This window comes from Trichoderma evansii (genome assembly GCF_050947405.1).
Source record: "Trichoderma evansii strain SZMC 28006 chromosome Unknown GGI43scaffold_14, whole genome shotgun sequence".
NCBI lineage: Eukaryota > Fungi > Ascomycota > Sordariomycetes > Hypocreales > Hypocreaceae > Trichoderma > Trichoderma evansii.
In genome coordinates, this window is record NW_028145192.1 from 60,091 (window position 1) to 71,854 (window position 11,764).

Genomic DNA, 11,764 nt, shown 5'->3' on the forward strand with positions numbered 1-11,764 from the left:
GCAGACCGTCTCCAATGTGGCTGGCGAGACGGTAGAAAAGATATACATGGTATTCTACCATACCTGGCACATGTAAAAAGAGCGTTCAAAGACGGCGGTTCCACCGTGACGTCAAAGCCGACCCACCTTTCCGGCACGGAGGCCTGTGAGTGCTCAGCATCGGGTCCGAAACGGGGCTGCGGATCTGGACCCGGATATCTTCGGACAGGGGGGCAATGTGACAAGCTGAGCGTTGTCAGCAAAAGTCCTATTTTGCGACCGTTCGTGCCAAGGCAGTACAAAGTATCTATGTAAAGTGCGCAGAGAATAGCCCTGCATACGCGGTGAGCCGTCACCGTTTGTTGTCACCGTTGCGGGCTCCTGCAGCAAGTTTGTTGGGGGCTCGCAGCACCAAGCTCCATAATGACATAGCTGAGCCCCGTACTATTTGTGTGTATTTCACGCCTTTCCTTGATTCAGACCTCATTATTCGTTATCTATTACGTTTTTCTTTTTTTCTTCTTGCCTTTTTGTTTTCGAAGCTGTCTAAATGCTGTGTAGATAGATATACTAAACATTTGTGTACGGAATATGTGATAACACGCTTTCAAACAGCCTACAACGCTTACGGATTGTCTGGCAACGCTCTTGAGTCTCACCACCTTCAAATGCCGAAAAGATACATGAACAAAACATCCTTTACTGTAAATTGACAAACAGTCCACCATCCACCAGCAGCTGTGCTCCTGTTACATAGCCACTCAACTCCTCACACGCCAAAAAGATAGCTGGACCCGCCATATCCGCCGGCTCGCCTGTTCGTCCAAGAGGAATCCTACCCTCCATGTAGTTCCGCTTGGCGTCATCAGCCAAATCCTCCTCGTTCAGCTGCGTTCGAATCGTTCCAGGCAATAAGGCATTGCAGCGGATACCGTACTTTCCTAGAGCCACCGCCGTGCTCTGCATCAGACTCGTCACGCCGGCCTTTGTTGGCGTATAATGCGTCTGCAAGCCTCCGCCCACCAACGCTGAGATGGAGGACATGCCAATGATGCTACCTCCTGATGGGCTTTGATTTAGTGCCATTTGCCGGGCTGCTGCTTGCGTAATGTAGAAGGCGCCGTCGACATTTGTCCTGAACGTCGCTTCGAGAAGCCCCGGTGATAACGTAAGAAAATCAGCAAAGGTGCAGATTCCAGCGTTAGAGACGCAGATATCGAGACGGCGAGCCTCGCCAGAATGCTCGACACCAGCAGCCACTAGCTTGGCCGCAGTTTCAATTTCACGAACATCTCCTGCCTGATGAGCAAAACGGCCGGCTTCAGGGTCCTGCGCCAGGATGGCACTGGCCTCGGCTATGAGTGAGTCTAGGTGCACCTGGTCTTTCTCTAGGCCGAGGTGATTGACAACGACATTGCACCCTTGGCGAAGATACCCGAGACAGATAGCTCGCCCGATACCAGTAGTCCCGCCTGTTATAATAGCAGTTTTGCCTGCTAAAAGCCCCTTGAGCGGCATAATTGCGATGACTGTATAGTTTGGGGCTTTGATGTAGATAGAATCTGAGGAATGGAACTCGACGTTGTTGAATAATCCCACCACTAGTCGGATATATAAACTTCTTTACAAACTTCCAAAAAGTGGCGTTAGAATATGCCGTGTGAAGAAGCCACAGGGTCCAGTAGAAGGCGTCGATTGTCTCTTGCCAGGTACCTCAACCAATGCGGGGCAGAGCGAGAGAAGTTGTCCAGTCTCAGCGCTTGTAAGTTCGTGCAACGCCTGCTTGATTTTTCGATGGTGAGCCAAGCCTTCTTGTTTATTTTATCGCGATGCTATATCGATGGCTCTATAAATGCGGCTACAAGCTCACCAAGTCCGTTATCTGCGGTGGAAATCAATCCGAGCTCTCGGGAGCCTTTAGGGCGAGTGAACCCCTCTGCGGCGCCTCAACTAAGGAGCCACCGTTTTGCTTGGCCCACAAAACGGTGGGATGGCGACTATCGTGAGTTCTGGGTCTGTTGTAGCGGGTCGCAACACTCTGGGGCTACCGTAAAAACCTTTCACGATGCTTTTAGATCGAGGGAGTGAGCGCAGAAAACTTTAATCTTCAAATCGGTGGGTCACGATATTCTCTTGAATTCATTCCCCTGAACTTCTCCAGGTTTTAGCACAATGCAATTTTATGGAGCATCTGTGTCTTATCTGTGGATTGCGTACAGCATGTATGTGCATAAATTCTACAAGTTTGTTTTATTGTCTTTAAATGAACTATCGTGATAAATACTACAATGGGTGTGTTGTTCGTTGCTTTATGAGCCTGATTGAGTCTCCATATACAGGATACTTGTGTCGTAGCTGAAATCGGATTATTTAGATCAATTTTTCCTCTCCTCTCGTCCACTCATGCTGCTGCTGCATGGTTGCCATTGCCGTTGGCTACTTTGTCCTTGTCCTCACCGTTGGTAGCCGTCACGGTAGGCTGCTGCACAGGCGGAGGGCTAAGAAGATAATTTGAGGGAATCAGCTTGGAGCGTGCGGCATTGTTGATCGTCAAACCAAATCCAGGCTTATCCAGATCGCTCGTCAGGAGATAACCTTTAGTGGGAATAGGCTCATCTATGAACAGATCACCAAAGACCGGTAGTACGCTCTTGCCATCAGGAGAGTTGGCAAGGTATTCTTGGAATGGAGTGTTTGGTTGCGAAATGACAAAGTGGTAGCTGTAAGGGCCACTAGCATGCGGAACCACAGGAATATCGTATGCTGCAGCCATGGCTGAAACCTTGAGCAACTCTGTCATGCCGCCCAGCCACATGACATCAGGCTGAATGATGTCAAGGTTGCGACCCTCGATGAGTTTCCGGAATCCATAGCGAGAGTATTCGTGCTCACCCGTGGTGAATTTGACGGTGGGATGTGCGCGCTTGATTTGCTCAAAGCCATCAGTGTCATCGGGAGACAAGCACTCTTCCCACCAGTTGATGTTGAATTCAGAACACGCCTTGACCAGCTCAATGGTGTATGAGACGTTAAGGCTCATGTAACAGTCGACCATGATGGGGAAATCTGGCCCAACGGACTCACGGTGTTTGCGCAAAAACTCTACATTTTTACGCAGGCCCTCGTGGCCTTCCTCTGGGCAAAAGGGAAGAGGCACTTTGGCGCCCCAGAATCCCATATCTCTGGCCGCTGTTGGCTCAGGTCCAGTGCAGTAAAAGTTGAGGCGTTCCTTGGTAGCTCCTCCGATTAATCGATAGACAGGCTCGTTTCTGACCTTGCCTAATAGATCCCAGAGTGCAAGATCAATGACAGAAATAACAGCAATAGGAAGCCCCTTGCGACCATAGAACATGGAGGCACGGTACATCTGCTCAAAGAGCAGATTCGTATTTCGTGGATCAGCCCCAATTAAGAATCGCTCAAAATGCTGATGAACCAGCCAGCAAGCAGGAGGGCCTGTTAAATCAATTAGAGTCATGAAAAAGAGCAAAGCGGTTCTCCTGAGTTTGAGTTTTGGAGGGGCTCAATTAGAAGTCGAACTGGGATACTTACCGCCGAATCCAGTTGCAAAGCCAACAGTTCCATCAGACGCTTCAATCTCGACCAAGAATGATCCGAGGACGTTGATGCCCCAGCTGGTTCGCGATTTGCGATACTGAGACCATTGTGAGGCTGGCGTGGAAATGTCGCTATCGATCAACCTGTGCGAGAGAAAAGAAGTCAATTTTTACAATTTCCAAGTACAAACGTATACAGTAGCTTGGCTATTTGGAGTATCTGTGCGAAGAGAGCATCACTCACCAGTGGCCGCCTTTGACGTTGTGGTAATCGCCGCCTATTTCGCATGGTTAGTACAAGTCAGCGAGTTTTGATTAAACGGGCCATCATTGGACGGATCAATGAACCTGCAACTACACATACCGGAACCAACGCCGCCAATGACGTAGGATCGAATGGCTTTGATGGTAGGAAACTGCCGAACTGAACTATGCATGATGAATATTGGCTAAATGGACAGAATAGTTTGGAACCATGGGAGAAGAAGAGAAGAGAAAGAAGGAATTTTTAATTTGTAGAAATCCTTCCTTGGCGACTATTCAAGCCGCGGGTAACTGTGTACATTTCAACGGTGTGGGGTGCTGGTGGTGTTGTTGAGGGATCGGGTCCAAATGACCCGAAGGCCGCTTCACTGCGATGTCAACGTTTAGCTTTGGCACATGTCTGATTCAGGGTCTTGAGATGTGATTAATAGTTGAATTTAGGGCCTCGAATCATTGGCTAGGCGTTTTTATTGTCTGGGAGAACAGAAACACAACGCAGCGCCCACGGAATGCTGCTATAGGTGAAGAGGCTCTATCATCCATCTATGCTGATGATTCTATATTAGTGCTTGTCTTGTTTGGTAAAGCCCAGAATTTCACATAGGTATTCGTTGGCCCTGGAACTGTTAAGCCTCGAGAATAGAGGTTCCATTGGATTTGCTCCTACCCAACGTGGGCTAAAATACTGCCACCAATTAAATAGCAGCTGCATAGACTTATTAGAGACGAATAGTCTTCGTGCTTGAGCAGCCCTGAGATTGGATACCAAGGCAATAGGTACCGGCTTTCATCTAGAAAAGAGGTTAGCATCACCGGGCTAAATGCAATGCATCCTGCCGGCCAGCGTTCGCCAACTCTAGCTGAACGGAGCTGTACTCCAAATGCACTCTGGCACCCTCTCCTCTCCTCTCTCCTCTCCTCTCTCCTCTCCAACTCCAGCTCCAGCTCCAGCTCCAGCTGCTCATCTCCCAATCTCCTCACTTCTCCAGCAGCCCCAGCAGTTCGCCGGCTGCCGCTCCACAATGTGGATGTTGCTGGCCTAGCAGCCGCTGCGGTGGCCACCCGGCTCTCGTCAGCCCGGCGCCACCAATAGGCTGCCACCAGCCCTGCCGCGGCCTGGGTGCTGCGCTGCGTCGAAGACAGGCCAACTCTCAGCTCCGCATCGTCGCTATCTTTCAGGTTATCATTGACCCGGACTGCCAACAACCTCCCGCTGGCCTTTATCCCGAGATAACACGTGCTTAAGCTGCTGATTCTCTCCCTGCTCGCCGCTCACCGGTCGCCCGCCCACCGCAGCCCGTTTGCTTGTCGTCGCCCCGCTGGCTGTCGCGTCCAATCACTGGAGCTGCGTCGGAGCGTCAATCCACCGAGAAAGGCTGCGTCGTGTGAGGTGAAACGGGCTTGTGCTGCCAGGCTAAGGCGCCATGCGCAGCGGTAGCAAAGATAACAAACGACCATCGCCGCTGTCTTCTGCCTCTGTGCCTGATCGCCAAGCTGCTGAGCCCGACAGCGATGACCAGAGCATTGACAATGACCCTGATCCTGATCCGGCCGCTCAGACGGCCAAGCGCAAGAGGCCCATCTCTGTCTCGTACGTTATTGTTCAAAACCTAACCCATCTATCCACCACTTATGCTAATTAATGACTGCTGAGCAGATGCGAATTATGCAAGCAACGCAAGGTAACATCTTCTTCATATCCTGTCATTTTTGCGCTACTCTTTATTACTCTTTATTTTCGTAACTCCTAATATATTCTCCTTTCTTCTGCTATTTTTAGGTAAAATGTGACCGTGGCCAACCTTCGTGCGGTTGGTGTAAGCGCCATGGACAGAAATGCGAGTACAAGGAGCGGAAACCTCCCGGGCTGAGGGCGGGCTTTGGGAGGTTCCTCGAGAATCGGAGCCGAGAAATGGAGCTGAGGCTTGACAAGATGGAGGAGATACTGCGGAAGCACTCTGAATTGCTCCAGACTTCACCGCTGCCGTCTCTCCGCCCAGAGAACTCCGAGTCCGTTGGGCAAACTGGGCAACAAAATCTCGCGAGCGATCATGATACTCAGAGTGAGAATAGCCATACCTTGGGCTCATCGAAGCTATATCAAGCTTCACACATGAATAACAATCTGCTCTACAATGCTCAACCGAGCAATGGCCCTCCTGCGCCTCCCTCTGCTGAGCAGGGCCCCAACGAATTTCATGGTCGAGCGGCTTCAGCCGGCGACATTTCAGCACAGCCAAATATCGGCCTGCCGGCAGTCACACCTACATCAGGCGCTGCCCTCCCCTCGTCCGATGCCGATGACCTACCGCCGTACAATCTCGTATACAACCTCGTGGATTTGTACTTCAAGCATATCAACACCTGGTGTCCAATTCTACACCGAAGAACTACTCTAGATAGCCTATTTGGAATCTCCGATCTCCAAGAGTCGGACAGGATTCTGCTTCATGCGATAGTCGCTACTACGATGCGATTTTCTAACGATCCTAGGCTTACTGAAGAGCGGCGACAGCATTACCACCGCATATCGAAACAGAAAGTCCTACTCTACGGCATGGAAAACTCGTCTGTCAAGTCACTTTTAGCGTTGCTCATCTTGGCTCTTGATATATGTGGCAGTAGCAATGGCCCTCCCGGATGGAACATCATGGCTCTCATCACTAGGTCGGTAGTGCAGCTGGGATTAGCCGTCGAGACCAATTCCTTCAGCGTGGCTCCTCACTATTCATCGATATACACTCTAAGAGCCATGATTCTCCCCGAGCCGAAAGATTTTATAGAAGAGGAGTCACGCAGAAGGCTGTTTTGGATGATCTATCTACTCGATAGATATGCAACTATTGCTACCGCTTTTGAATTTGCACTAGCCGACACGGAGATCGATAGAATGCTCCCCTGCCGGGACGATTTATGGATGGAGAATCAAAAAGTAGAAACGCGATGGTTCATCACTGGTGCTCAAACTTACGACGAGACTCATCAACATCCAGTCGGAAGACCTGAGAATCTGGGAGCTTTCGCATACTACATCGAGATTCTTGGAATATTGTCAAAAATTCACAAATTCCTAAAACAACCGGTTGATATTGGTCGTCTAACTGACGTCGAAAAGTGGCAGCTCCGTTACAAAGAGCTTGATAAGGAGCTGACGTCGTGGAACTTTGCTCTACCCGGCGAGTTTGGAAACATGAATAAAGTTTTCCAGCCTGGCAGCAGAAATCTGAACTGCAACTGGGTTATGCTTCATGCAACGTATCATACGGCGGTTATTCGACTGCATTCCTCGGCTGCCTACCCAACAACTCGATCCGCTATTTTCACCCCGTCATTTAGTGCAGCGCAGAGATGTCACGGTGCTGTGGAAAACATATCTGCTTTGGGAGATTTTGTCGTGAACAATGGCTTCCTCCCTAAGCTGGGCCCGCCGTTTGCCTTCACGATATGGGTTGCTGCGCGAGTGCTTTTAGTTCATGGCTCTACTGTCGAACACAAACTCTCGCCCCAAATTTCATTTTTTGTTGATATACTCCGCGAAATGGGGCGGTACTGGCCTGTAGCTGCTGGGTATTCCAAGTTACTGCAACGAGTTCTGGACGAGCATCGAGATAGCGAAAGACAAGGTGGCGGAGTCACACCGAGCTCAGTCAAAATTTTGGCCGACATGCGCAGGACAGCGTTTGATTTGGATTTCCTAATATCACGACAACCCCGGCATGGTGCACAGGGTCTCGGTCACTTGGGCAGCGTAACACCCTCGAGGACGCCAGCACCGAATGAGTTGGAGTATTTGGATGTCTTCAACTTTTTCAATGTCCCACGAATTCCATTTAGCGGGGACGGCGTTTCTGGCGCCGCTGATGGCTTAATACCAAATCCTGACATGTCTACGGCAAATACAAACTTGGACCATCCGCAGTACCAGCCAAATGAGTTTAACATCACCAATTTTATGATTGATGCTAATAGCGACTGGCTTTTCAAGACGGATGGATCAACTTTTTAGTCAATACCAGTATTGGCGAGATGTCGAACAAATCATATTTGTTCTTGGGAACAAATGGAGTTCCAAGACGATACTTGATTATTTTTTCTTGTAATTTTTTTTATCCCTTCTAGCACATTGGAACACGAGTTGAATTGATACCAAGGATGATTAAGTTGAAGCTGAGGTTTCTGTCGTATATTTAGTTTCGTGAGATAATACCAATAGTATATATTCTGATATTACCAAAGAACGCAGTGTTTTCAATTGAGCACTGTAGCAGTCTTATAAGCGCTGGTATAAATGGCATTGTGCTTGGAATGTACAGAATGTACATAGGTACATACTGGTATAATGATTACATAATAGATAAGATAAGAAACAATGCCACTCCAATTAAGCGTCACCGCCCGGCAGTATTCTTAAAAAAAAAAAAAAAAAGATCCTAGTAGCGACGACAAAGTATCTAGCTAGATTTTGAGTCTGGCGATTAGTCGAGATCAATTTCTGCATAATAAAGCAGCGAACATTTCGATCAAAATGGCTACCAAGGCCCCCGCGTTCGCAAATAAGAGGAAGGATTTTTCAGGCGGCAAAGAAAAATTTGACGGCAAGAGCAAGAAGCCTCGATTGGAGGATAAATCGAATGGCAAGCCGTCTGGATCAGGTATGCTCTCCGTTGCCTCATGTCGATGCATTGATGCTTACCGAATAATAGAGCAAACCTCCCGCGAGTCTCATGCGAAGCAAAAACAACTTGCACTAGAGCGAAAGGCTGCCAAGCCCCTCGCTGATGAAGTTCAGCGAACCAAGAAGATCTGGGAACGACTTCGAATCAAGTCCCAGGTTCCAAAAGACGAGCGACAGAAGCTTGTGGCGGAATTATATGGCATCATCACAGGTCGCGTCCGAGACTTTGTCTTGAAGCATGACGCAGTTCGAGCAGTTCAAACTGCTATCAAATATTCCACCCCAGAGCAGCGGAAACAGATTGCTACAGAGCTCCAGGGCACCTATACGCAACTTGCTGAGGGACGCTATGCTAAATTCCTCATCGGAAAGCTTCTGGTCCACAACGACGATGAAATCCGCGACATTATTATTCCCAATTTCTACGGCAAGGTCCGAAAGCTCATTAACCATTCCGAAGCCTCGTGGATTTTGGATGATATCTACCGGACGGTCGCAACAAAGGAACAAAAGGCCCTCCTTCTACGCGAATGGTACGGACCTGAGTTTACCCTCAAGGAACTGACAAAAGATATCAAAGTGACCTCCGACGTGAAACAAATTCTCGAAGATGAGCCAACCAAGCGAGGACCACTTATGAAGAGCCTGTTGGAGCTCATCAATACACTTGTTCAAAAGAAAATGACTGGTTTCACTATGCTTCACGATGCCATGTTACAATACTTCACAAATACGCAACCTGGCACTGAAGAGTTCAATGAGTTTGTGGAGCTGGTGAAGGGCGATGAGTCTAGCGATTTGCTCAAGAACCTTGCATTCACGCGCTCCGGTGCAAGACTCGCCTCTCTTATGCTGGCATATGGTTCAGCCAAAGACCGCAAGACGCTGCTGAAAGCATACAAGGACACCATCCAGTTGATGTCTGGAGATCAATACGGCCACATTGTCATCCTCACAGCCTTCGACGTCATTGATGACACCAAGTTGACCTCGAAAACTATTTTCCCTGAGCTCTTGGGAGAGAAGGAGGAGGAGATGGCTCAGAATGTTGTGGCGGCTGCCAACAATGCTAATGCCAGAATCACTCTCCTCTATCTACTTGAAGGATTTTCCAAGTCGTTGTTCCCGGCCAGCCACGCTTACGATTTGGAAGTGTTGAAGGAGGTTCATGAGATCCGTAAGACTACAAGCAAAAAGGAAGATGAGAACAGACGCAAAGAGCTTGCTGCACTGATTTCGCCATCCTTGATAGCCGCAATTGCGGCCTCACCTTCTGACCTCACAGCTTCCCCATTTGGCAGCCAGTTTGTCGCAGATGTCCTTCTTTCTGGAATCGGAGAGAAGCAGCAAGCGCTCGAAGCGCTCGCTCAATCTGTCAGCGGTAGCCCGAAGCAAGAGCCGGCAGAAGACGAGATCGCTACCAGAGCACACATTGCCAACACACCTTTTGGTGGTCGAATGCTCAAGTCTCTTATTCAAGGTGGCCGATTCGACAAGGCCGCTGGCAAAGTGAAGCTGATTGACCCGCCGTTGGGCTTTTCCAACATTCTGTATCCTGTCATCAAGAACTCTATCATGGATTGGGCTACTGGACCGAGTTCATTTGTTGTGGTAGCATTACTGGAGAGCGAAGAGTTTACCAATGCGGACGAGCTGAAGAAGACGCTGAAGAAGAATAAGAAGCTGTTACAAAAGGCGGCTGAAGAACCTACTGGGGAGCAAAAGGCCACGAAGGAGGCCGCAGAAGGCAACGAGACTGCGAAGAAGGGCAAGAAGACGGAGGCTCCCGTGGGCAACAAGGGTAGCAAGCTGCTATTAGAGAAGCTGTAAAATGGCGAAAATGGATTAGATGCATTGCTACACATGGCTATTGACTCTCATATCCTCGTCAAGATCCATGGATAATGCCATATCGCGTCTTGGTTTTTGGTTTTTTTTCCCAATTGCAGCAGCCTAATTTAGTGATTTTCCAAGTGTTTATAGTACTGCTGGATAGAAAATTTCAATGTACAAAATTTCTCTTTTCAAAAAGCTCTGAAATCTATTTAATATGTCTGTCTTAAATTTGTGAGGCTCAAGTGACAGTTGTCGGTAACCACTTTGTCGTGGAATGGACAAATACGGCCAGCAATAAGGAAGTACAAGGACAGGGAGAAGCGAATTCATAAACCGGGCGTTTCACAGCAACTATAGAGGGAAGATACAGTGGCATTTCGGTTGGCTTGCGTCCCAAAATCTGCGAGTAGCCGAGTTGTTTGGCCCCTGTCGCCGCGGCAAGTTTTGGGTGGGTGTGTCAAGGAGGAACTAACAATATCTATGCGACCCCCCACTGTGAGTTACACGAAGAGGCCAGAGATGGGATCGCAAACTGGTCCGAGTTGTTGATGCGGTATGCCCCAAGATGCATGCACTCGGCCTTTTTGGGCTGGGGAGATGCTCATGATGCCAGGAATAGCTGGATGGGTGGTAGCATTTCGGTGAGCGCGATGGTGTATACGCATAGAAATTACTTTTTATTGAGGCGTTTAATAACAATAACAGTCGTTAACTGTTAGTGCATCGTAGTACTACAGCGTAGGAACATGATTCAAGAAAAGAGGCGACTTGGTGAAGCTTACCCCTGACATGGAGGTGGTTGCGCCCCCAAATCAATCCGATCCCATACTGGCAAATATGGAGTTTCCCCCGAATTGATTTGGGGCCTTGCACTTTTGTTTCTTTCTCAAAAGGATTAGATCAATGACAGCGCTCCAGGAGCTGCTCTACGTCAAGTTCTTGTGGATTTTATTTGGTTTGCTCCGCGGGTGACTGTTGCACACTCAGGCCCAACACTTTCGGATTTCAGGCTCTCGATTTCGTTTGGTGTCAAATATTTCGTTTTGCTCTTTTCCTTTTCTGATACTACCCAAATCGGGTCTACACCTTTTCGACCTTTTTGGAGACCCTGATGGGCAGTACGAATCTTAAGCAGCCTTGCCACCATATTACTTGATGACTACACTAGCTTTGAGTCTTGCATCACTGCATCACACAGCCCTCTTATAATTCTTTACATTCCTATCCTGACTCTTATTCCCCTTTACTCTCCTCTTCTAATCAGCTTCTGCCCACTGTGCTACACACAGCTGGGGGCAGAAAACTAACCCCGGCTTCAGACGAACGCTGGGCCTCGAATGTGTCTGAGGGACTGCCGAGAGCGTCTGGAAATCGGCAGCCCAACTTCTGCAGACTGCCGCCAGCTGGTGTGCAGACCAACTTGCTTTCTGCATCTGCCGTAGCTATTACTTGC

General features: G+C 48.8%; 4 protein-coding genes across 4 annotated transcripts; 2 read left to right on the forward strand and 2 right to left on the reverse strand.

Annotated features, from left to right (window-relative positions):
* Positions 1 to 498: 498 nt before the first annotated feature.
* Positions 499 to 1,938, reverse strand: GGI43DRAFT_85079 (SDR family NAD(P)-dependent oxidoreductase). Its single transcript, XM_083210407.1, has one exon. It carries the CDS (start codon positions 1,495 to 1,497, stop codon positions 679 to 681), a length of 819 nt encoding a protein of 272 aa, XP_083059080.1. The 5' UTR covers positions 1,498 to 1,938; the 3' UTR covers positions 499 to 678.
* On the reverse strand, positions 1,939 to 4,274 carry GGI43DRAFT_85078 (enolase C-terminal domain-like protein). Its single transcript, XM_083210406.1, has 4 exons — positions 3,901 to 4,274; positions 3,781 to 3,814; positions 3,532 to 3,680; positions 1,939 to 3,435 (listed from the first exon to the last, which is right to left on the reverse strand). Exons 1-4 carry the CDS (start codon positions 3,971 to 3,973, stop codon positions 2,381 to 2,383), a joined length of 1,311 nt encoding a protein of 436 aa, XP_083059081.1. The 5' UTR covers positions 3,974 to 4,274; the 3' UTR covers positions 1,939 to 2,380.
* A 785-nt stretch (positions 4,275 to 5,059) lies between these two features.
* On the forward strand, positions 5,060 to 7,927 carry GGI43DRAFT_85073 (transcription factor domain-containing protein). The gene is made up of 3 exons (XM_083210405.1): positions 5,060 to 5,391; positions 5,458 to 5,482; positions 5,581 to 7,927. The coding sequence occupies exons 1-3, from the start codon at positions 5,225 to 5,227 to the stop codon at positions 7,804 to 7,806; spliced, it is 2,418 nt and encodes an 805-aa protein (XP_083059082.1). The 5' UTR covers positions 5,060 to 5,224; the 3' UTR covers positions 7,807 to 7,927.
* A 327-nt stretch (positions 7,928 to 8,254) lies between these two features.
* On the forward strand, positions 8,255 to 10,506 carry GGI43DRAFT_408450 (armadillo-type protein). The gene is made up of 2 exons (XM_083206361.1): positions 8,255 to 8,450; positions 8,502 to 10,506. The coding sequence occupies exons 1-2, from the start codon at positions 8,326 to 8,328 to the stop codon at positions 10,303 to 10,305; spliced, it is 1,929 nt and encodes a 642-aa protein (XP_083059083.1). The 5' UTR covers positions 8,255 to 8,325; the 3' UTR covers positions 10,306 to 10,506.
* Positions 10,507 to 11,764: the final 1,258 nt, after the last annotated feature.

Bases quoted from the DNA above. Each gene is read 5' to 3' on its own strand.
- GGI43DRAFT_85079 (XM_083210407.1), bottom strand. From the start codon at position 1,497: ATGCCGCTCAAGGGGCTTTTAGCAGGCAAAACTGCTATTATAACAGGC.
- GGI43DRAFT_85078 (XM_083210406.1), bottom strand. From the start codon at position 3,973: ATGCATAGTTCAGTTCGGCAGTTTCCTACCATCAAAGCCATTCGATCC. The intron at 3,815-3,900 runs GTATGTGTAGTT...CATGCGAAATAG, and splicing joins CATTGGCGGCGTTGGTTCCG to GCGGCGATTACCACAACGTC. The intron at 3,436-3,531 runs GTAAGTATCCCA...TTGATTTAACAG, and splicing joins CTTTGCAACTGGATTCGGCG to GCCCTCCTGCTTGCTGGCTG.
- GGI43DRAFT_85073 (XM_083210405.1), top strand. From the start codon at position 5,225: ATGCGCAGCGGTAGCAAAGATAACAAACGACCATCGCCGCTGTCTTCT. The intron at 5,392-5,457 runs GTACGTTATTGT...ACTGCTGAGCAG, and splicing joins AAGAGGCCCATCTCTGTCTC to ATGCGAATTATGCAAGCAAC. The intron at 5,483-5,580 runs GTAACATCTTCT...TGCTATTTTTAG, and splicing joins AATTATGCAAGCAACGCAAG to GTAAAATGTGACCGTGGCCA.
- GGI43DRAFT_408450 (XM_083206361.1), top strand. From the start codon at position 8,326: ATGGCTACCAAGGCCCCCGCGTTCGCAAATAAGAGGAAGGATTTTTCA. The intron at 8,451-8,501 runs AGGTATGCTCTC...TTACCGAATAAT, and splicing joins AATGGCAAGCCGTCTGGATC to AGAGCAAACCTCCCGCGAGT.